The sequence below is a fragment of the Phoxinus phoxinus genome (assembly GCF_949152265.1).
Source record: "Phoxinus phoxinus genome assembly, chromosome: 8".
In the NCBI taxonomy this organism is placed as follows: Eukaryota; Metazoa; Chordata; class Actinopteri; order Cypriniformes; family Leuciscidae; genus Phoxinus; species Phoxinus phoxinus.
The window spans coordinates 25,782,859-25,806,991 of record NC_136883.1 but is presented as its reverse complement, the minus strand read 5'-3'; the positions used below and the strand labels follow the sequence as shown (position 1 = coordinate 25,806,991).

The following is a 24,133-nucleotide window of genomic DNA, read 5'->3' as shown; positions in this document are numbered from 1 at the left end:
GCGCTGCGTAATGGAGTGCAGCAGAGCAGTATAAGAAACTACTCTGTAAATTTATTACGACGTGGTAGTTCTATTTAGTAATGTACACCACACCAAAGAATGTATACGACTAACTTCCGCGTGCGTTCCTCTGTTGCTATAGGAACAGACGGATGCAGGTCCACGTGGACGCGAGTGTCCCTCCCCGTGAACGCGCAGCAGTGAGTGTTTGTTTGATCAAACTTGTCGCCAGCTTTCTGTTCTCATGTGTCCTCCTTAACGCGGTCAGCTTCAGTTTCAGGATCTTCTGGACGTTCAATTAAACTTCAGCCTAAGTCTTTGCTTTGCAGAAATTATCTACAGTCAATGTCACTTCAAGATTGTGAGAAGCTTCACTCTAATAGTAGGTAGACTACTTTTCAATAAGAGATTGTCGTTTCATGGGTGGATTTTATGAAGTAACATCAACGGCTGCCTGTTTAAAGGTAATGTGTTTTTGTTTTTTTTAACCTTGGTCTGCTTTTAACTTAACCATTTCTGCGTTCTGTGCTTTGGCAACTCTGAACAGGAAGTGTGAAAGAAAGTGAGTAGTGTGAAGGAATCTCCTACTGAGAGGAGGAAACAAGTGTTCCTGTTTTCATCAACTGCTTGTAGAGTTGCATATTGTTTTACATGTTGTACACGACTTTTTCACTTTGGTCCAACTGTGAAAGTACATTTTTGGTCTTTGACATTGCACTTCACTTTATATGTGATAGGCAAACAAGCACAGTGTATTTAGTAACACAACTGTTTTGTTCTCTTTTAAATGTAGAGACTCCCTCATCGTCTTTAGTTACTGTGTCAGTCTAACTAGACTGGCAAGAAAAACTTTTTTGATACAACATAATGTTTGCATAGTGTAAGCTCTTTGTTGAACCTACAGAGACAAACTGTGGATGGTTTGTGCTAAACTAAAGAATCAGGTGATGATAGAGTTCATGTAGGTGAACTAGCCTATATATATATATATATATTAGACATGATATTTAAGTTTGTCCACGCACCTACACTGTTTGAACATCATAGTAGCCTACAGTGTTCTCTTCATTAACATGGCAGCATAGATAAAGGTTTCATGCAAAGCAGTAATGATATTCCTTCTGAAGGAAGTTCACAAAAGGATGAAGTAGTTCTGGTGGAAGGACAACTCAAAAGGCTATCAACTTATTTTCTTTTCCTGAAATGTAATAATAAATCATTTTCAAATGATTCAAAGAAATGTCTATAGATAGACTGGGGTTCTTTAAACTTTATCAGGTCAGGCGACCATTGCCGGTTAATATATGTTAAAATTCTATTTCAATTAAATACTGTTCTTGTTTAACTTTCCATTCATCAAATAATCTTGAAAATATTAAGCATGTTTTTAACATTGATAATAATAAGAAATATTTCTTTGGCACCAAATCAGCATCATGTGACACTGAAGATTGGAGTAATGATGCTGAAATTCAGCTTTGTCATCACAGGCATAAATTACACTTTATATTAAAATAGAAATCAGTTATTTTAAATTGTGAATATATTTCACGATTGTACTGTTTTATTGTATTTTTGATCAATGCAATAACAGCCTTGGTGAGCATAAGATATATCTTTCAAAAACATTTAAAATAAGCTAACCCAACCAAAACGTTTGAACTGTGCATTGTATAAAAAGTGCATTGTATAAAACGGAAAGTTGCATTTTAAGTCTGGCCTATAATAACATGTGTAAACGCAATACACATATGGTACTACTGTATATGATATATTGCAAAGCCTTTAAAATTATTGTAATTGATAGACTCTTCACATTACATTTGAACTGTAGCTGGGTCACAGTTACCTAGCTCAAATTTTACATTTTGTTAATATATTTTTTTCTGAAGAAAGACAAACATAAATAGCAATGAAAGACAAAATATGGAATGCCATGGATTACTGAATAATCCACTATTTTGTAGAGGGGGGTCAAAAGAACAATTTTCACCTAAAATTTAAAGCCAAATTACTGGGGGAGAAAATGGCTTTAGAAATATGGCAGCATAATTTTATTTTTTACACAGATGGGTAGGTCTATTAGTAAATTCTGTTGTCTTTAGTTATCCTTGTTGCCTGAATGTCTTAAGAATGAATAATGTTAAAAGTGAAAATGTGTTTTGACTTTTTAGAGTCGAAACATAATACTGTTAAGAATAAGAAAAACATGGCTATAGATGGTGCAATACTTTTTTCTCACTTTTGTATTTCAGAAATGTGGACATCTCTGGAAGGAAGTTAATGTGCCTCAACTTGGCCATTTCGGTGTATTTTTGGAACTAAAGTATTGTTAAAATTGGTATGTTTAATGCAGTTGTTTTTATAAAAGGAAAGGAGATACAATCCTAGTTTCAACATTATTTATTTTTTTAGACATTCCTCTTTAATTCCTCATTTGTTTGAAAATTCATCCACATTTGGTTTTTGACAATTGAAAATGGATAAAGTTAAACAATTTGCCCATGGAGCTGCATTGAAAACACTAGGCTATATCTTTTGAAATTAATCATATAGGGCCTTTTAAAATGAACTTACCAAAAGAAAAGTTATTGAGGATATTGGATATTTTTAATACTTCTTGAGTTACAGGTATGCAGTATGCACACTTCAAAGAAGAATGCATTTTCCCATTTTTTTCTATTGTCACCATTTGAATGTAATGAAAAAAAGAACTACTGACATGCCAATCTCCTTACAAATAAAATCATGATGCTGCCATTTCTTTCTGAAGTAATTTTACCCCCCTGTAATTTGGCTCCATTTTGACCCTGAAGTAATTTTGGATTACTCAAATATTCATCCAAATCCATCTATTATTATTACATTAATCACTATTAATGTTTGTCTGTCTTCAGAAAAAAATGTGAACAGAATCAAGAATGTGGAAGGAAGCATTTATCTGAACTTTGTGTTTAACACTTTTTTTTTTTTTTTTTCAAAATGAGTTAGCCTAGATCTAGTCTTGTTGAAGACCCTGTGACATAAAATTGCCTGGCTGACATGATTTTGGTCTTTCCATAATGGGCTAGTTTGGAGTTTGTGATTATTGGTCACATTTTTAAGGCCACTGAAAGCATAATTCGGTTTCACGGCAAACTTGTGGATTTCCCAGTCAATACCCCAGACGAAATGCACAGCACCACTCTGTGGTATGGCTTGTCAGCTTCCATCAATCCCATTAACGTTCAACTTGTGGTCACTGAACAAATAACGTCTGTATTCCATTAATAAGAGAGACAGTCCTCTAGTTTCTGATATTCTTGACAGCCAAGGACTGATTGTTTTTTTTTGTCTCTCCAGATGTTTTTTTCCAACAAGACCCTGATGAAAGTCATATGCAAGTGCCACACATAGTTTGTTGGGGTCGATGTAGTCCTTTCCTTTCAAAAAGTTTGGGAGAGGCATGACATGAGTTTTTAGGAAGTAACCCATCTTAAAGTAATTTTACCTGTAATACGCTCATATGTACAGTACTAAATAATTACAAACATTACCTATGTTCACTCCAAAGTTGCAAATTGAAGTTGAAATTTTATAAAACATTTGCGAATAATGCACCGTTTCCATCCCGTGTTAAATATGAAAAAAAGTGACTTACTGGGAAATTGGTGCAAAATATCTGAGATAAAAATGGAAGTTGTTTCAATTGCGGAAGCCACTGTGGCTCTTTTATCGTACATTATAAACGACTTGTACCTCAGTGCCCGCAAATGAAAAGAAATCTGTCATGTTATCTTGCATTTGGATGCGGATGCCTGGTGTTTGGGAACAAAATCGTGTGAGAATTCTGTGAGGTAATCATACCATTTGGCATTTAAAAATGACCAAACCAACATTTGAGATGCTGTGCAATGAAATTTGCCCCGTTGGTTGTTCCAGTTATCCAATCAGTTTTTTTTTTATTTTTCTTTCTTTTTTTCAAATCGGGATATTTATTCGGTAAATGTGTTTCCATCACAGTTTATGCGCATGTTTACCGAATAAAAAAAGATCAATTGAGCACATAAAGACTGTTTGTATTACAATAAAAAAAAAAATCAATAATGGGGAAAGTAACTTTGCATGATGCTTTGAACAAGTGCATTGGCTTAAGTTGTGAAATATTATGTAGCTGATATTAAAACCCAGAGGTGCAATCATTACCATAAATGTATTTCTTATTTCTTCTGCTTTATCTGCTTGCTTCATTTTGCATCAAAGTACCTTACCAGGCTGGCAATTTTTTTTTTTTCTTAGTGATTAAGGACCCACTAGAGTTGCTAAGATTTAAAGATCCAATGTTTGTAGAGAATTCTTTGAATGGAAATGTCTCCACTTAAAATTATTTGTTATTCAAAGATAATCAATTTTTGAGAATACGCACATCTAGGCAATGGTACGTTTTAGGCTTTGCCCTATTAGGCCAGCAGCCATATCACCCTGTAGCCCAAGACTGGTTGCCCACTGAAGCTAAGCAGGGTTAAGCCTGCCTGGTTAGTACCTGGATGGGAGACCTCCTGGTAAAACTAGGTTGCTGCTGGAAGAGGTGTTAGTGAGGCCAGCATGGGGCGCTCACCTTGTGGTCTGTGTGGGTCCTAACGCCCCAGTAAAGTGACGGACACTGTACTGTTAAAGAGCACCGTCCTTCGGATGAGACGTTAAACCGAGGTCCTGACTCTCTGTGGTCACAACAAATCCCAAAAGTAAAAAGGCCAAATTTGCCCATTGGCCTCTGCCCATACTCATTGGCTTCATCACTGTCTCCTCACCACCAGTAAGCTGGTGTGTGGTGGGCGTTCTGGTGCAATATGGCTTCTGTTGCATCATCCAGGTAGATGCTGCACATTGGTGGTGGTTGAGGAGATTCCCACTTCCATATGTAAACCGCTTTGACTACCAAGAAAAGCATTATATAAATCTAACGAATTATTATTATTATTATTATAAGCCGTCTAAGGGTATATTTACATGACAACAATGTACTAAAAAGGGAAACTTTTCCTTTGCGTTTTTCGTGTACAGACAAACAAACAACCATGAAAATGACTAAAAACACTATTATACATGCCAGGCTAGTAGTTGGCGACATCACTTTGTAAAGAAACACTACACACAGATTGAACACAAGCAACAGCATAGCAACATGTTTATAATAACAACCACTCAGAACGTATTAGGAACCACATAGAAACACCCTGGCAACCACTCACAACATCCTAGCATTTTGGCAGCACGTTTTAAAGAATGTGCACCACTAATAAAACATTTCTAGTTACCATTAGCCTATAGTTTTTTCTTGTTTGTTGGTTTTTTGTTTAAAATAAGTGTCTTATGCTCACCAATGCTGCATTTATTTGACTAAAATACATAAAGGAAAAACAGTAATATTTAAAAAAATTTATTACTATATTACTTTTTTATTTAGATTAATATATTTTTAAATGTACTGGTAATTGCTTTCTGTGATGGCAAAGCAAATTTTCAGTCTCACATGATCCTTCAGAAATCATTCTAGTATACTGATTTGTTGCTCAAGAAAATGTTGAAAACACTTGTGCTGATGCCTATTTATTCGTTTTTTGTAACTCTATGCATACAGACTACAAACTTTTGAACACAGCTCTCTAGCAATTGAAAGCAGATCCATCCGTGGTTTCTCCTCTTTAATATAATTTTCTGTAAATACAGCAATTTATGACAATTGAGCTATAACATCATGTCAAATGGGCTGTAGATGCAATGATGCTTTCTCTGAATTCAGAAAATGGACGAGTTTATGACCCTCTTTAGTCGAAAAACATAACCTGTCTAAATATACACCTTGGCGCTTTCTCTCAATCTGTCGTTCTCTTTCTTTTTAATGCTCTTTCTTTTCCTGTGCCCATCTCCGTGCCCTCGTTGTCTAATTAAAGAGGTGGTTGCTAAGAGATGGTGCTTGGCGGCACTCTAAGAGGATGTGATGTGGTGTAACTCAAAAGCTTTGTTCTCTCTCTCTGCTCTTCTCTTCTGTCAAGGGCTGACCCATGTGAGGAAGGAGAGTTCGCACACACATACGCACACACATACACACACACATGGACACGATGGCATCTTTCTCCACCTTCAACACCTGTGGCTCCAAGGTGGATCGAGCGTCCCATCGTAGGGGAGAAGACAGGCAGGGGACGTCCAGTGACAGCGACTGCAGTGCTGTGCTTGAGAAGACCAAAGAGTTCTTCCAGATTTGTGACATAGAGAGCAAAGGTTTCATTACACGACGGGATATGCAGGTAAGGATGCTGGCAAGGGAAAAAAACTAGGCATCCATGTGATTTGTGATTGGGGACTTTTATAGGTAAAGAACAATGAAAACCCCCAAAATGTATCATCTGGTTTTCCTGGCATTCTTTCAGCTGCGAACCATGAGCTAATTGAGCAAATTTTAGTTTGTTCACGCATTAAATTGTTTACTTGCAACAGAACATAAACGGCGATCTGAATAAATGAATTCACTTTTTAAAAAACACACAAATTAATGACACAGATTGTTAAATGTGTAATTGGCAATTTGGTCTTGAAAAAGTACTAATTAAATACAACATGCTTCTGTAATGAAACTTGATTCTTTTCTTTTTACCTAACAGAAAAATAACACAAATATATATTTTTAAGGGTTCCCACAGTCTTGGAAACCTGGATTATATCAATAATCTTAAATTGTAATTTCCAGGCCTGAATATCTATCGATCTATCGATCGATTTTATTTTAAGGTCTAAAATATTTAAGCTATCAGATATAAAATATATGAGCTCAAATTTTTTGTGTGTATATATATATATATATATATATATATATATATATATATATATATATATATATATAAATAGGGTGGATTTTCAGCTTCTTCTTGTGGATGTCAGAATCGAAGGAGCATGTGACCGTCCTGGAATTGGGGTGGGCGTTTGAGACCACCCCTTCAGTTGTATTATTGTGCAGATTCGATCACCTCTTCCATTGATTGTGCTGGCTTCCTTTGAAGTCCTGCTCTGAAGAGCCTCTTTCAAAAGCATCACAGCTTTGATCCAGTGTCTGTGGAACATGCATTAATAAACATTGGTTCCTCATCTTTATTTAAATTATGGCTCTTATTATTTCTACCAGTTTTGAAATGGATCCCACGGTTTTAAATCTTTCTATTAAAACTTTGTGAACATGCTATGAAAACTGTGACAAAACATTTACGTCTTTGGCAAAGTAACTTGCATCATGGGTCTACCACATGTTGGTCTGGCAGAAAACGCTGACAACACTATTGGTGTTTCAAAGAGCAGCTTTTTTCTAAACCTTTAGGCTGTTAAAAAAAAAAAAAACCTACAGGAGGTTTATTACTGTTGTTAGAAGCTGTCACGTTGGTTTGCGGAGGAAAAGAGTGAAGACTCACAGTTTATGCGCATCTTTACACAAATGTTTTCACATGTCCGTCAGCATTTACAACTGACTTTTACAAGTACAGAAAAAGCCAAAAGTTTTATGGGACAGCTGATACTAGAGCATATCTGAGCAAACATTTGTCAGGTTCCCACACAAGGGTGTGTTATTTGCTTCCTAAGAATAGTAGCATTCTTGCTGTGTGTTAACTGGGTTGATCACTGAAAGATACAGCATGTATGATGTCAAACGTCAGCCTTGTTTAAAACTTTTGTCATGACACAAATAACCTAGTAAAGAACTAGGGAATATGTGGTTTGGTTTGTTTTTATAGTGAGATTCAGTTCATGCTTCATAAAAAAAGTTTTTTTTGACAGCAGTAAACAAAGTAAATCTACTTTGTAAGACCAATTCAATTGATTATATTTGATTGGTGGTCTAAACTTCTGCATACAATTTTTAAAAAGATCTGTTCATTTATACTCTTAATCTGCTCAGTTTTAGGTGACGCAAAATGCATTGTGCTTCTCATAACGTCTGTATCATTTGTCATGTTGTTGTAGAGGTTAAACGGAGAGCTTCCTCTGAGTGCTGACGAACTTGAGAATGTCTTTGACACTTTGGACACGGATGCCAACGGATATCTGACCTTTGAGGAGTTCTCTTCTGGCTTTAGTACGTTTGCATTGCATTGGCGGTTCAGATTTGAATCCATACAGCAGTCATTTAAAAAGCACACACTTTTTTATTTATTTATACTACTGTATATGTTGTATTTTGGGTTGTCTATATCATTTACTTGCTAATGTGTTTGTCTATTCAGGTGAGTTTTTGTTTGGCCCTGGTGTGGCGCCAGCAGAGCCGCATGCAGGTGAGGAGCCGATCTCAAGAAAGAGTCCGGAAGTGCTCTACGAGAGCCAATGGGAGGAGAGAATCAGCAGGGCAGAGGATGATGAGGAGAAACACTTCTGCATGCTAATGGAGAACCTGGGGGCGAGCAACATCTTTGAAGAGTGAGTGTCATTTCAGTCAGCCACATTTACTGGAAAATCTACCGCCGTTTGAAATGGATCCTATCATTTATGATCTTTATTAAGTTGTTATATATTTTAATTGGGGTTTAAACATCAATGAACTACACTAGCTAAGATACTGCTTTCATGTTTCAAACGCATTAGTTTTTAGTTTTTTACTACAGTTTTTATCTAAACTAAAGTTATTGTAATTCTAAATGTTGTAATCATATAATTTAAATAGTGTATTTACACTAAATTAACAAGCCATAGGAAGTTAACATAGGCTATAGGTATAAATTCCCCCAAAACAGTCAATAGTAAGAGATAACACAGATTTAACCCCTTCTCCGGGGAATATTTTTAGTTTTTATGTCAAATATCAAACTTAAAGAGCTTATATATTTTTTTGCAAAAAAATATTTTTTTCATTGTTGTATAGAATTGTCTTTATTTTGTGAAGTTTGTCATAAAATTAAGCTTTGTTGCTGACGTTAAATAAATTAATAAGAGAAAGCACATTCCCAAAGGAAGGCACCTTTGATAAGACCAAGTTTTTTTTAATACAGGTCAATTATTGTCTTCTCATTCACCATATGGTGAGTTGAGCCCATTTCTGTAACGCATGACCGGATGCACTTTCAGCAAACTACCGCCACTCCTAAAAGGCAAACGGTGATGGTGGAAGACATCAATTATAAAAGTTCATCTTTCTGACTGACTGTAATCCTTGTGTACGGTTATTGCTTTTTCAAAGGGGAACTGACAGTTTGGATTAGATTCTGATATGCGTTTCTAGTCTCAGCCTCAGACTTCATTTGCTGAACGTCTGATGCATATGGCACACAACACTTCAGGAGTTTTAGAGTCGTCGTCTGATTGGTTGAATTCTCCAGGATTAACGGGAGACGTGTGTCGCGTTCTTTAACGGTCCGTCTGGAAACAAAGCCGTCATAATGCCAAACCCCCTTATGGAAGAAGAAAGCCGTCGTGTTTACGACTGTGACAATAAGCACTTATCAGGATCAACTAAACGTTGGATTTTCAAAAGTGTGTGAAGTTACCAGCACCATTGTTGCAGTCTGTTGTGGGGACATCGACTTTACATTTTCACACCCCTAAACATGACGCGGATCAAAATTAACTTTGATTGGTTGCTTTACATGTTGGTCAGATGTAGGGCAAATTCCTATCGGAAGTGAGCATCCCTATGTCCTCCTTACTCCGAAGGGCAGAACATGACCATAAATTATTAAATGACTTCCTTGAAGTGACCGTTGCATGTTCCCTTTGCTAATGGACCAGTGGAAGGGCCCTTCTTGAAGGGATTTAGTTGTTCACTTTCATTTAGAACGCGCCTACAAATGGCATCCCCTTCCCGAAGTGCCCTTCAAGGGTGCAAAAACAGCATTTGGAATTCACCCATAATCTTGGGCGGTCCTTGGCCTATATAAGCTGCTATGGAGTCAGACATTCTCCTGTCAGTCTGAAGGTCTGGTTACGCTAGACGAATGCATCTCATATATCAGCGTAAATATACGGAGCTCCTAAAGGGACATGGTGGAGAAAAATAATTAGTTCCTCAGAGAAAATTTGCGTTTGCTCGCAAAACATTTGCGTTCCCCCGATAAACTTTCCGCTCGTAAAACGCTTTGCGTTTGCTTGCAAAACCTTCTGATCTCTTTGTGAGCAAACGCAAAGTTTCTCGGCTGAACGCAAAACATTTACGAGAGAACGCAAAAGCATGGACAATTATTTTTTCCTCTATCTTATATTTCTTTTCTTCACCATGTCCCTTTGGAGGCTCCGTATAAATACAACCTTTTGTTTACATTTTATTTTCACAAAGTCGTGATGTGTTTACAATAACGTGATGTTATTGTAAAGTTTAGAGTTTCTCACTTTGTGCCTTTTGTATATTTATAGACATTTTTAACAGTGGCCTCAAACAATATAGTGCAGTGCTTGTTGGAGCACATTGTTTGTGGAGCGTGATGCAAGATACTACACTAGTTACTTTATGTAAAGATAAAACATACAGCAAACTTTAAAAACTGACTACTTGTGTGTTTTTTACAAACAATTTGATAAGATATATGATGCAGTGTATGTGTGTTGCGATGTCTCAGTCCAGGAGAGGTGCGGAGTCTTTGGGCCCAGCTCAGAAGAGACGAGCCTCACCTCCTGTCCAATTTTGAGGAATTCCTTTCCAGGGTCACTTATCAGATCAAAGAGGCCAATCAGGAGAGGAAAGAGATGGAGAGTGCCCTTAAAAGGTCAGATGTCACTTTAGCTTCTTTGTTCCTTTTAGAATGTTAACACCTCATGCATTTTAAAAAAGGATGTATTTGTTCACACTTGTAGTTTGTTTCTTTTGGTCTGGACCAAAAAAAGAAAATGATACATTTTGTCCTGGTTCGCTTAGCGTATACACTGTAATTTGTAACAACGAACCTAAAGATACAAAGCAAAAAAAAACCCTGCTTTTATGATTAATATTTTGCGACGGAACTTGTCGAACATCCAAAACAATGCTGTGTGCTGGGCCAAATGCGTTCGCTGTATGTACGCACATATGATGGAGCTGACAACTCATAAAGAGATTATAAAATGTGTAAAGGAATCAAAACAGCGTCAGGAGAAGTGGTTCTGATGCCTGTACCAGACTGTGATGGGCAACATTGTGACTAAGATGAGAACAAATAAGTATGCTTGAGCATTCTGTCCTTTTTAGGGTCGCATCTTGTGACATCATGTCCTGTTTTTGGTTCATTTACATGTCTTTGGTCCGTGTTGCGTTCATATTTCCGTCAAACCGCACCAGAGTTTGTTTAAAAGCAGGCTGCCCCAAGACCCATATTTTCACTGTTCTCGGTCCACTTGTTTGGTACACACCAGAGTTCGGATGGCAGCGAGACTGCTGGCTTTATAGCAATGTCTACTGTAGCTTTTAAAGGCATATTTTTTCTAATATGTCAGTCTGACCTTCCAGTTATCACATACGCATGTACAGTAAATGAAAGAGGATATCATGCTGCTTTTTCTCCTAGAAGATTTCTCTGGCTGCCTTTGTTTCTAACTTTAATATTCTCTCCCAGCAAACCGAGAGAATAAAAACATGGGAACGAGTTAAAAATAGAGAAATCTTTCTCATGCCATGAATGCATTCAATAGTGTTTAATACTTTTGATGTGACCAAATGACTAAAAAGCTTTTTGATTGATCCTGACATCTTTAATAGGAAAGCGGTGACACATGATGATGAAATCCAGAGGCTGTATGAAGAAATGGAGCAACAGATCAAGAATGAGAAAGACAGGATACTCTTAGAGGTGAAGCTTTTATTATAATTTTCCAATTGAAATAATCCTAAACCCTGAGTATACAATATATTATCATTAACCTCAGATTGTGCACTTTAAGGAAAGCATAAAGGAGGACTATAAAATGAAGAGAACAAATATCATAGAACTTCATTGAAGGATGGATATGAGGCATATGCAGAGACCAGAATATCATAGAGATTTAGGAGAGCGAGAGCCATCTTTTTACTTTGACCAATAAAGAACCACCCAGAGCACCACACCTTCCTATATAGTCTTTAGAGATTAAGTTCTCTGTGTTGCATTATATGTTCCTTTGATCAGATATTTGGTTCCTGGGCTCTTGTAATCCTATTTGCATTTTCTTTAAATTAAGTTCTGATTCTACAGTAGGAATAATAACTGTTACTATGTTTTTTGGTGGAAACTATAGTGAATTGTAAAAATTGGTAAATTGTCATGTGATCTTTTTGTTCTCTAGGATTCTGAGCGGTTCTTGTCTCGCAGTCAGGACTTGGAGCATCAACTTTCCACTAAGGAGAAAGACCTGGAAATTCTTTCTAACAAACAGAAACGGGTTGGTCACAAATACCTTTTAACATTTACAAATACCACTACCGGTAATACCTTTGCTTGTTTACGTAGTCACCAAACCAGTTTAACTAGTTAAATGTATCAAGTAATTGCTCATACATTACATTCACTATTTGAATAATACATTGTAGTTAAATAAAATTAAGGAAATGACAACCAACTGCAGTGAATAATTTTTTTTTTAAATAATTAAAAATTGAATAGGAATTAGACAGAGAGTGAGATCTTTTCCAGAAACAGTTTTAATTCTGAAGTAAATTTTACTCAAGAACAAATTGGCATCTAAATTTTAAGAACTCTAACTCAAATATAAATCTTACTCAGGTTTGACATATATTTTTCTCACATAAAACAATAAGCAGGTGTTGATGATCATTTGTTGGAAATGTGTGTTCAAATTTCAAAGAGCCATGTCTGATAGTGCTGACGCACAAAAATAAATGCTGATCTATACACAATAAACAAAACCCAGCAAAGCCTTTCAATGCTAATGAATGAACAAAGTCTTAATGCTTCCTTTGCTTCTCTCATTACAAGCTTCATTTTCTTCTCTTCTCGTCTGTGAACAACTAAACCAAATTACTTTCTTTATTGCTGGAATGCCACTTTGTGCAAAAGTGATTAAACTGACTTTCTGTCTGTGCTAATGTGTTTGACTTTTATGTAAAGATCGAGTTAAAGTTTGGTACTGCATGTTTGGTTAAAGACATGGTATTGTGTCCTTTTTGTGTCTATATTTAGCAGCATAGCTGTGTGTAAAAGCATGAGTGCAAGATTTCTTATCAATACATTCCTCCCACAATGTCCCAGCCAAACATTCACAATAACACTTCCAAGGCCATCTCATTTCTTGATAGTGGTGTAAATATGCATGTCTGGCATGGATGCCAAACATTTGTGTAAAACCTGATGGTCATGTTATTCAGCATGATTTGATTTGTTTTTCGATGATAGCTCAAATGTTTTATTTGTGTGTACACGTGTGATGTTTTATCTCTATTAGCTGGAGAGTCAGTGTCGAGAGCTGCACAGCGAGCAACGAGAGACGGCCGTGGAGAACGTTAAACTCAAACAGTATAATGATGACTTGAGCCGTGAGCTGGAACACACCACCCAGGAGCTGAGCCTGGCCCATGAGCAACTCATGCTGCTGCAGGATCAGTCCTCACGCCTGCATGAGGAGCGAGAGATGTGAGGATGTTATGAAATGTTAGGATGTTGGATGTTAGGAAATCATCTAGAACAGTGGTTTTCAACCCTGTCCTGGAGTACCACCAGCCATGCACATTTTGTATGTCTCCCAATATCTGACAAACCCATTTCAGGTCTTACAGTGTATATACTGTATATATACACTGTTGTAATCAAAAGTATTCAACCCCCATTGCAAATCAGGTTTATTTGCGCAAATTGACAGACGTCCAGCTGTTTGCAATGAAGAAATTAAACAAAAGTAATTGAAATAGCTCTACACAACAAATATTTTAAGTGGTTTCCCTCAAATATAACTGAAAATGCTACTTTTAATGACTTCTGCTGTCTCAAAATTATTCAGCTCCCTGAATAGAATCCCTCACAGTAGGACAAATCTGCAAAACAGGTGTTGTCTCCAGCACACCTGATGCAACTAATCAAGGGTTCATTAGTTGCACCAGGCGTGCTTGAGCTAGAACACATAAAATAGCTGAACTGGCTAGGTTTGTTGAGTGTCACGTTTGACTGCATGGCTAAGTCAAAAGAAAGGTCCAAAAAGTTATGAGAAAATATCATCGCTCTTCACAAGCAAGGAACAGAATGCAAAAAGATAGCGAAGACACTAAATGTTCCTAGAGAGACAGTTGGAAGCATAGTTCGCAAGTTCACAGTTAAAGGAATAGTGGTTACACTACCTGGACGGGGCAGAATAAGGAAGCTATCAACGGCTGCAACCAGATTTCTGAGAAGACTGGTTTAGAAAAACCCTTGAGTAACAACAAAAGACCTGCAGCGAGACTGGTGACAACAGGCACTGAAGCTTCTGCTGCACACTAAGAAGCGTACTAACCGCATACCAGAACTCCAAGACATACACCAGAACTCCAAGACATACAAGAAAAGTCGGCTCCAATTTGCTAAAAATCATATAAATAAGCCACAGATATTTTGAGATTCTGTTCTGTGGAGTGATGAAACAAAACTGGAAACTTTTCGGCTTAATGGATCAGCTGTTTATCTGGAGGAAGAAGATTTAAGCATATGCTGAAAAGAGCACACTGCCTACAGTTAAGCATGGTGGTGGTTCGGTGATGCTCTGGGGCTGCTTTGCATCCTCTAGCACTGGATAGAGGTGGAAGTTGCTGCGTGTGGAAGGCAAGTTTGGATTCATTTTTGTATATCAGGAAATCCTTGGAGAAAACGTCATGCCATCAGTGAGGAAGCTGAAGCTTGGGCGTCATTAGAGCTTCCAACAGGACAATGATTCCAAGGGTAACTCAAATTCCACCAAGGCTTGGTTGCAGAAGAAGTCCTGGAAGATTCTAGTGGCCATCAGTCACCTGACTTGAACCCCAATCTGGTGGGATTTGAAGAAGGCGTTTGCAGCACGCAAACCCAATAATATGGAGGCCATTGCTCATGAGGAATGAGCTAAGATTCCTCAGAAACACTGCCAGAAGCTGGTGTCTGGTTATACATCTTGTTTGCAGCAGGTCATAACAGCAAAAGGGTGTTTACTAAGTACTAAAGATGCTTGCCATGAAGGGGTTGAATCATTTTGAGACTGCAGAAGTCATTAAAAGATGCCTTTTCAGTTGAATTTGGGGAAACCACTTGCAACATTTGTTGTGATAAGCTATTTCAATTACTTTTGTTTGATTTGTTCCTTGCAAACAGCTGCTAATCTGTACATTTTGCCAATAAACCTGATTGTGGTTGAATTTCGTTTACAACTGTGTTTATTTATATACACCTGTCAAAAGTTAAACATGAATTTTTTTAGGATTTTAAAAAGAAGTCTATTCTGCTTACCGAGGCTGCATTTATTACATCAAAAATACAATAAAAACATGAATCTTGCAATTTGCTAAATATTATTACAAATGAAAATAACTGTTTTATATTTGAATATATTTTAAAATGTGATTTATTCCTGTGATGACAGCTTAATTTTCAGCATCATTACTCCAGTCTTCAGTGTCACATGATCCTTCAGAAATCATTCGAATATGCTTATTTATACAGCAGAGAGTAAAGTTAAATAATGAATCACAATTTCGTTTCTTGATATTACAGTTCTGAAAATTAGATTATTTACTTGTTTGTTTAATAATGGTTTATCATAATGTCAGTTTAATTAGCTTTTGTACATTGTCCCTTGTTTTATTTTTATTTTTGTCAGTCTTGTTGCTAAACTCATTGTCATTAAAAGAGTTTGTGTTTTCCTCAGGGAGGTTTATAGGGTTACAGAAAGCCTGCAAAGAGAGAGGTCAAGTCTTCTCAAGCAGCTTGATTTGCTAAGGTAAGAAATTACTATAAAAGGAGGAGGTCTTTATGTTTGGCCAGAATTTAAATTAAATCCTTTAAATGGTTCTATTTAAATCCTCCTAGGGAAATGAACAAACACTTACGAGATGAGAGAGACATGTGCTATCAAGTAGGTTTATATAGACGTTATATAAGATATTGTACTGATCCTGCATTTTGATGATTTCAAGTCAAATTTTGCTGTCTCTCAGAAACCAAAGACTGCTTCTACAAAACTCTCATGGACACAAAGGTCTGGATCAATTACTGTGAATCACGCTGAGCGGAAGCAGTCGTTCAAGAGGTAAGGCTGTGTGAAAATGCCATCTGTACACTCAACCGTACTCAAGATGAAAGGATACAGTGAACTTGCAAAATCAAAAAAGGATTTGAGTCTCCTGAAATAAAAGAACTAGTAATTTCAGACCCAAGTTAAATCAAAGTTTATTGTGAAGATGTCATTAAGAAGAGGTTTTCTTGATATTTATAGTTTGAGTTATCAAAAAAGATACTAGCCTACTACATCTTGCTCATGTCATTTTGGTGAGTAAATTGAAACATAGTTGTTTCATTGTTGTCACCAGCGACGAGGATGAAGAAGTTCTGCCGCATTCTAAGCGGAAAAACGCGAGTGCCGTAAATGGGCACAGCATGAACCTGGAGGACATGGTAGATTGGCGACTTCCTTCAAAACACCAGCTCCAGAGGATCATCTCAATCGAGGAGGACCCCCTACCGCAACTCCTTCAGCAGGGTTATCAGGCCCAGCTCAGAGAATGGAGTGAAGATGAGGAGTTGGAGGAGGGCATTGATCTTCAGATGAGCAATATTTACCCCACAACCAGCACTCCGACCTCTGTTTCAACCCCTCTAGAAGTCGCACACACGCCCACCTCACCCAGGGGACAGCCTGTGGGCAAAGAGACAGTCCACTCGGTGAGAATATGACTAGATTGGTCAAAACATTGGACATTTGTTGAGGTTTCAAAATGAGTACACTTTTAAAAATAAAGGTTCTTTATTGGCATCAATGGTTCCATAAAGAACCTTTAACATCCATTGGATCTTTACATTGCACAAAAAAAAAAAAATCTATATAGTGGAAAAGGGTTCTTTAGATTAATAAATTAACCTTTATTTAACCAGGCAAGTCACTTAAGAACAAGTTCTTATTTTCAACAACAGCTTGGCAGGAGAATTAAAAAATAATTAAATTAAGACGTGCATTGCAATACACGCATACTAAAAAAGCTGATGCTTTAAAACATTCTATGAAAATAAAACCTTTAATTTGGGTCAAATGGATCCTGCTGATCCATCTTTTTTTTTTTTTTTTTTCAGGATGAAGGGTCCAGTTCAGGTCCAGATCGTTTGTTTAAGATCGTTCTGGTTGGGAATTCCAGCGTGGGGAAAACGTCTCTTTTACGTCGGTTCTGTGATGACTGTTTCCACCCCGGTACATGTGCTACTGTAGGTCAGTGGCCTTCCATTTACTTGTTAAGGTTTACTGGTGTCTGTCTGTAAGTATTTTGGATTTATTTAACCTAAATAGCCTCAATAAAGCACTAGTTCACCCAAAATGAAAATTGTCATTGACTTACCCTCATATTGCTCCAAAGCTATTTCTTTAGGTGTGAGTCAACTTGTCGCCATGTTGTTGGGTCTGTTAATTTTCCACATGCTGATGACAGTGAGACTGTTAACAGATATTTAATCTCTCAAAACAAGGTTTTACTGACTTTTGATTTCATCATTTAACACTAAGACTATTTCAAATATAACACTAAGCATAGATGTCATAGAATTGCGTCAATAATAATAATCATATTTATTTATTTTTTATCTCTTATGTTCACCATTTATTCAATAAGGATACTGTAAAAATATTAATATTCTGAAATATTACCATTTAAATAGCTGTTTTCTATTTAAATAGTCTCCAGTAATACTCCAGTAATCATTTCTTTAAAAAAAATCTTTCTAACCTCAAACTTTAAAAAGCTTTACAAAATATCAATGTGGCAATGCCATGATGCAGTAATACCACAGTATGTTGGATATGTGCTATGATATTGATCGATTATAATATTCATGCACCATACTATACATGGCACTTGAAAACAATAACATGAAAATAATGTCTCAATTTGCATGATTCCTATATTGAGCTGGTTGTAAACATTTATCAATAAATTGGTATTGACTAAAACCTCAAATCAATTCCATCTGCCCTTTAGTCCGGGCTTGTGCGTGTGGAGCTTCCTCTGGGATTAAACAAAAAAAAACATGAAGACTTTAAATGCCAGACCCCCTTCCTCCTCTTTCAGACTGACTTCTTTCATGTGTGTGACGTGTGCAGGTATTGACTTCAGTGTGAAGACTCTAACAGTGGACAACAGCCAGGTAGCCCTGCAAATGTGGGACACAGCTGGACAGGAGAGGCAAGTTTAATTAGTCATAATCTGTATGTTATCGAGGCCTAGTTGTTTGATAATCGTGCCATTGTGTCTGCTAACTGAGAAAACAGATGAATGCAAAAGTTTCATTGGTGGTTTCCACCGTCAGGTATCGCAGCATCACCAAGCAGTTTTTTCGCAAGGCCGATGGTGTGGTAGTGGTGTATGACATCACTAGTGAGCAGACTTTCACGGCAGTTAGGCATTGGCTGACTAGCGTGCAGGTGAGTGATTCATTTCCACTTTCTTTAGGAGTAAAAGACTAAATGTATGCTTATGTACACATAAACCTCTAAAATGGTTTGAAATAATGGGTTAAGGATGTATTTTGTCATTAAAATGCTCTCTAGTTATGAACATGCCTCTTCCACTTGAATTATAAATTTGTCCTACTTCCGACTAGTAATAGCAAGTAGCATTTAGCTTTCTTTTTTTTTTTTTTTGGCTTTTCCATCAGTGGTACAATGTGATTTTCTTTTTTTAATGTATTAGCTATTGGCCTAAAACAATTATGTGCCGATAATCGTCACAAGGAAGAAAACTGTGCTTGTCAAACTATGCTGCCATTCAAAAGTTTGGTGTCTGTTATTAAAAATAAGAAATTAATACTTTTATTCAGCAAGGATGTATTAAATTAATCAAAAGAGACAGTAAAGACATTTATAATAGAAGCATACAAAAGCATAAATGATTTTTCTATTCATCAAAGCATACTAAAAAATGCATTATGATTTCCACAAAACTATTTAGCAGCACAACTGACTTTAACATTGATAATATGACATTTTACTTGAGCAGTAAATCGGCCTATTAGAATGATTTCTGAAGGATCATGTGACAATAAAGACTGGAGTGATAATTCTGAAAATTCAGCTTTTGCATCACAGGAATAAATTACATTCTAAAATATATAAAAAAAATAAAAAAAAGTTTATTTTAAATTGTAATATCATTTCACAATATTACTGTTTTTACTGTATTTTTCATCAAATAAATGCAGTCTTGATACGCTTGAGAGCAAGAGACTTTTAAAAAAACTTTAAATCTCAAACTTTTAAACAGGAGTGTATATCTTAACCAAAAACACTTTTTTCAAGTAAGCAAACGTATCATCACTGCAATTTTTAATAGTTATAATGGGAAGCGGTTGTCATTTCTCATACTACAGGAGGGAGCGGGTGAGGACATTCCCATCATGCTCTTGGGGAATAAGACAGATCTAGACGGCCAGAGAGTAATTCCGCTGGGAACGGGAGAGAAACTAGCCAAGGTGAGTGAATCTGGGCCCTGGAGTGGCACTAATGGATCATCATTAAACATATTAAGCATGGCACTCTTGAAATGAACAAGTAAAAGAACAGGCTCAGACATCACGAATCCGTGTGTAGTTTGATGAGATATATGAAGTGGTTTCCTGTCAGTTACTGTTGCCTGTACTCAGCAGACAATAAGAACCACACTGAATGATGATTTGTTCTTAACATAAGTTATTCTGTTCACTCTTTCAGGACTTTCAATTGATATTCTATGAGTGCAGTGCTTTTTCAAGCCACAATGTGACAGAGTCCATGATTCACATGGCAAGGTAAGAGTTTATGGTAACACTTTATTTTACAGTGTTACATGTACTTACTGTACGGTACATGTTGCACTTACTGTACGGTACGTTGCACATTACATTTTACATGTACTTACTGTAGTAATAACAACAAATTATACATAATTACAAGCAACTTTCCATAAACCAACCCCTATTCCTAACTCTACCCTCTAGTAAGTAAATGTTGTTAATTTACATTACTCAGTACGTAAATGAATAATTACACTGTAACAATGACACATTAAATAGTGTAACTGAGTTTATTAACAATTAACAATGACTCATTTCTTTTCAAATCAGAATATGGAAGAGTGTTTTTATGTTCCAGGTATATTCTGTGGTTCACTTCGCTTTTCACTGTGTAGAATGTCCATGGTTTTTCTACGTAAACATGGACTAGACGGATGTATTTGACATTTATTCTCATGTTTTGTGCATGACATGCTTGTTCTGAAAATGTAGAGCTCAAGGCTTAAAGCGTTTCAAAAATGCATCTCTATTCCACTGCCCTTGAACGCAAAAATGCATTGTGTGTGAACGGGCCCCTTAGACAGGAAATGACTGCCTGACAACCACAAAACAAACCACGGATTGTTTCATTTTTACATAGTGCCGGGTTTATCTGTAATCTATGATACCACAATAATAGATCGATATTTTAAAAATGGCGCAGTGGTGCTAGTTTTCAAACAGTTTTATAAAAAAGATTGAAAAATAAGAAATGTTGAAGAAGAATTTCTGTCCATGCAAAAAAAATAAATACAGATTATTTCACTTGCATAAACACATGATGAAATATACTTTTTAGTTTGCTTTGCTTGCTCTGAAGTGAATCTTTAAGGGGACCTCTTATGCCCCTTTTTACAAGATGTACAATAAGTCTCTGATGTCCCCAGAGTGTGTATGTGAAGTTTTAGCTCAAAATACCCCACAGATAATTTTTAACAGCATGTTTAAATTGTCACTTTTTGGGGCTCAGAAAAACGCACCGTTTTAGTGTGTCTCCTTTAAATGCTAATGAGCTGCTGGTTCACGGCGCAGGGGGCGGAGCATAACCAGCTCGCACTCAGTGAACAATCTCAACTCACGGAAAGATGATAATATCAAAACAGAAACTCACAGTAACGGTGTTCATTTCGACTCGGACAATAATGCCTAGAGTCAGAGAATATAAGCTGTATGGAGTTGGAACAGGTATAGTTTAGTTTTATTACGGTTATAAATTGTGTCATTGATTGTAGCCACTATTAATACAAGCCTGCTGTAGGACCACGTCTGAATGATGACACAAAATATACTGATGAGTTTAATAAAGCTTATTGTATGTCACAAAAGATGAAGCGTCAGTTTTACTCCAGAAAATCACTGTAAGAGCCGAGTAAACACAGTATAAGAAGTGCTTAAGTACATAAACAAATTTCGGTAGATTTGAGGGAGCATTTTCTTCATAAACAAAATGAACCCACCTCGTCTTCAGCGGCTGGCTCAGATTTCAGGAGTAAATAGAGAGAGCTATGTGAATGAATACATCTAGCCACAACACCTTCAACGCTTGGGAGACATTCTCATCAGTGCAGCAATGGTGGATGTGTACAACTCGCTGTGACCTCGATCAGGGCGGGTCTAAGTTAAAACGGCAGTGTCTGTCAACACTCGTGGGCGGGGCCTATGCTGTAGTGACGTCACTAAAGCCGCATTCTGAAAACAGGTCGTTGGGAGACACTGCTTATGATTTATGGGGATTTTAAAAAAAGGAGTGAGTGGATTTTTATCACTGTAGGGTGGTTGTGTACACACACTGCCAACACACATTTATGTCCAAACACCATACAAAAGTGAATTTTGCATAATGGGTCCCCTTTAAACAATTTTCATGTCACCAACCTTAGTTTACAAGCTTAATTTCCAGTGATTAGTTTTTTTTTTTAATTGAATTTTTTTTTGTAGCAGGTTGTGCCTTGTAACCATATCTGTTTCTGTATTGTTGTTATTATTAATACAATATAAATTAAATGAAAAAAAACTACGATAAAACCTGTTGGTGCAGCGATTTTTGTGTCCAAATTTCAATCTTAATCGTTCTATTTCATCAGAAACGATCTGAAAACAGGGCTTTAAGTGTAAAATACTGAACTTGTCCTTTAAGTCGAAGGATCAAAATGATACAAAAAATGTAAGCAATTTATTTAAAAGAGAATTTTTATAAAAATGCATGACCGAAATATACTAAAACTAAAATTTTGATAACATTGATAAATACTATAATTATATGTTGATAATACTAATAATAAGCTTCAGTAAGTGAATGGACTGTTAGCATAACAATACTTAATACCTGTAGAAATCAATTGCATACGCAACTGCAAAAATGATGGATTTTCCCCACTAACGGTTCAGCCAGCTCATGATTCACACATTATTATTTAGTTGCATTGTACTGCACCTCATACGACGTGACACTTTTTCCCCTCTCTGCCAGAGTCCTGAAAGAACAAGAGGACCGAGAAAAAGAGAAAACGGTGTCGCTAGTAGACAGCGCAGCTAAGAAGAAGTCCTGCTGCTAGTAGAAAACACACACAAAACCTTGGTGTTAATGCTGATCTGGTTCGTCTTGCTCTTATCTTCCGGTTTCCTCTAATGTCAGCATTTTTGTATGACCACTGTAGAGTTAAAAATGTTTGGTCTTTTTTTATTTATAAACCAGTACCTCTTTACAGTGTGAAACGGACAAGTTTTATGGTAACAGTTTGACGTAGGGCTTTAGTGCACTATAGTTTTGTAATTTGTACACACTAGAATTCATCAAAACGTGTCCCCATTAAGGTCATTTAAAACACCCGTCACACTATTGAAGTAAACAAAGTTGTATTTTTGTATTGACTGTTGTTGTACTTTGTCTTTTTAATATGAAGGTCTAAGAAAGTGTATTTTAAATGAGCAAAACAAGCTCCTACAGATGCTAGTTTGTTTACAGTCATTTGCACAAATGTGTTATTTATTACTTATGTGATGGATTGAACATCTTGAGTTATTCCTTTATTATTCCTAGCAAGCAGACATGGAAAAATGTCTCTATTTGCTCTCACCAGCATGAATATTTTTAACACACTGCCATGAAGGATTCGGTTTTAACAGGGTTCAGTGTTGTTGTTTTTTAACTACATTGGAACGATTGATCTATTGAAATATATTTTGTCTAACATTGATTTCAGAACACTTTTTGATTGTATTTTATGTATTGTGCCAACAGTAATATATATATATATATATATATATATATATATATATATATATATATATATATATATATATATATATATAGTCTGTATTTGTAATTTAATGTTGTCAGTGTTAAATCAGTGCATAAAGTCTCGCAGAATTTATTACTCTTCACACTTACCATAAATAACAATTTCCTCACATTTTTTAAGGATGCATTAATTGTCCACCAGACAGTGGACTTATGCACATCTAAGATGAACAATAAGGCTTATACTGTGTTTTATCAAGTTGTTCAGTTTTTCAGTAATCACAATATGAGTCTTGATATGTAAAGTGAATTTTCATGTGGATTCACACATTGATTCTCTATCACAGCCGGGCAAGAATACACTAAATTTGAACACCATGTGAACGTTTTAGATGATTTCACGCTCATGGAGTCTTGTAAATGTTCCTGCTTTATTATATATGAGTGTAAATATTGAATAGAAATGTATTTTGAGTGAAATGTTGAAATAAAGAATACTATGTTTGCATTAATTCTAGTTTGTGCTTTCAAGGGGATGGCAAGAGGAGGCATTACATGCCAGCTAACAATGAACACTAGAAAAGAATAATTCAGAAATTGAAAAGGCATTGTTCTGAAAGCTTAGCCTGAGGTAAAACCGGTTTCACCCGTTTAAATAAAGTATTTAAATCCATAGACATTTCATGGATTTTAAACAAGCCATATGCAGATACTCTTTGCACTGTGGGACGGTTTCTGAAACCCCCTTTAAATAATGCCAATAATTATTTATTTATAATGTACACAATGGCTTTGTTCGAGATGGCTTACTGTATGCAGTGTGTATAATGTACACAGTTTGGACATTTCCTGTCTGCAAAGGTTACCTGAACAATCTGCACAATTTTCCAAAATGTGCAATACACAACCAGAGCAAAATATGTGTGGAATAATGTTGCAGCCACAATGCAAAGCATTTCACTTTAGT

The 24,133-nt window shown here is 36.4% G+C and overlaps 1 protein-coding gene across 3 annotated transcripts; it reads left to right on the top strand.

Annotated features, from left to right (window-relative positions):
• On the top strand, positions 1-22,796 carry cracr2aa (calcium release activated channel regulator 2Aa). 3 transcript variants are annotated; one of them, XM_079621522.1, is made up of 19 exons: positions 1-200; positions 330-464; positions 6,036-6,290; positions 7,993-8,104; positions 8,253-8,442; positions 10,572-10,718; positions 11,684-11,774; positions 12,247-12,342; positions 13,363-13,550; positions 15,784-15,855; positions 15,945-15,990; positions 16,073-16,164; positions 16,445-16,796; positions 17,202-17,334; positions 18,220-18,301; positions 18,426-18,540; positions 19,485-19,586; positions 19,825-19,901; positions 22,396-22,618. In XM_079621522.1, exons 3-19 carry the CDS (start codon positions 6,096-6,098, stop codon positions 22,478-22,480), a joined length of 2,175 nt encoding a protein of 724 aa, XP_079477648.1. In that variant the 5' UTR covers positions 1-200; positions 330-464; positions 6,036-6,095; the 3' UTR covers positions 22,481-22,618. The 3 variants fall into 3 exon arrangements, with proteins under 3 accessions (XP_079477648.1, XP_079477647.1, XP_079477646.1); XM_079621520.1 differs by lacking the exon at positions 1-200 and adding an exon at positions 2,256-2,341; XM_079621521.1 differs by having other exon boundaries at positions 167-464; positions 22,396-22,796.
• Positions 22,797-24,133: the final 1,337 nt, after the last annotated feature.

Excerpts from the sequence above, each read along its gene's own strand:
- cracr2aa (XM_079621521.1), top strand. The coding sequence starts at position 6,096 with ATGGACACGATGGCATCTTTCTCCACCTTCAACACCTGTGGCTCCAAG. Across the intron at positions 15,856-15,944 it reads AAGCAGCTTGATTTGCTAAG|GGAAATGAACAAACACTTAC; the intron begins GTAAGAAATTAC and ends AAATCCTCCTAG. Across the intron at positions 19,902-22,395 it reads TCCATGATTCACATGGCAAG|AGTCCTGAAAGAACAAGAGG; the intron begins GTAAGAGTTTAT and ends CCTCTCTGCCAG.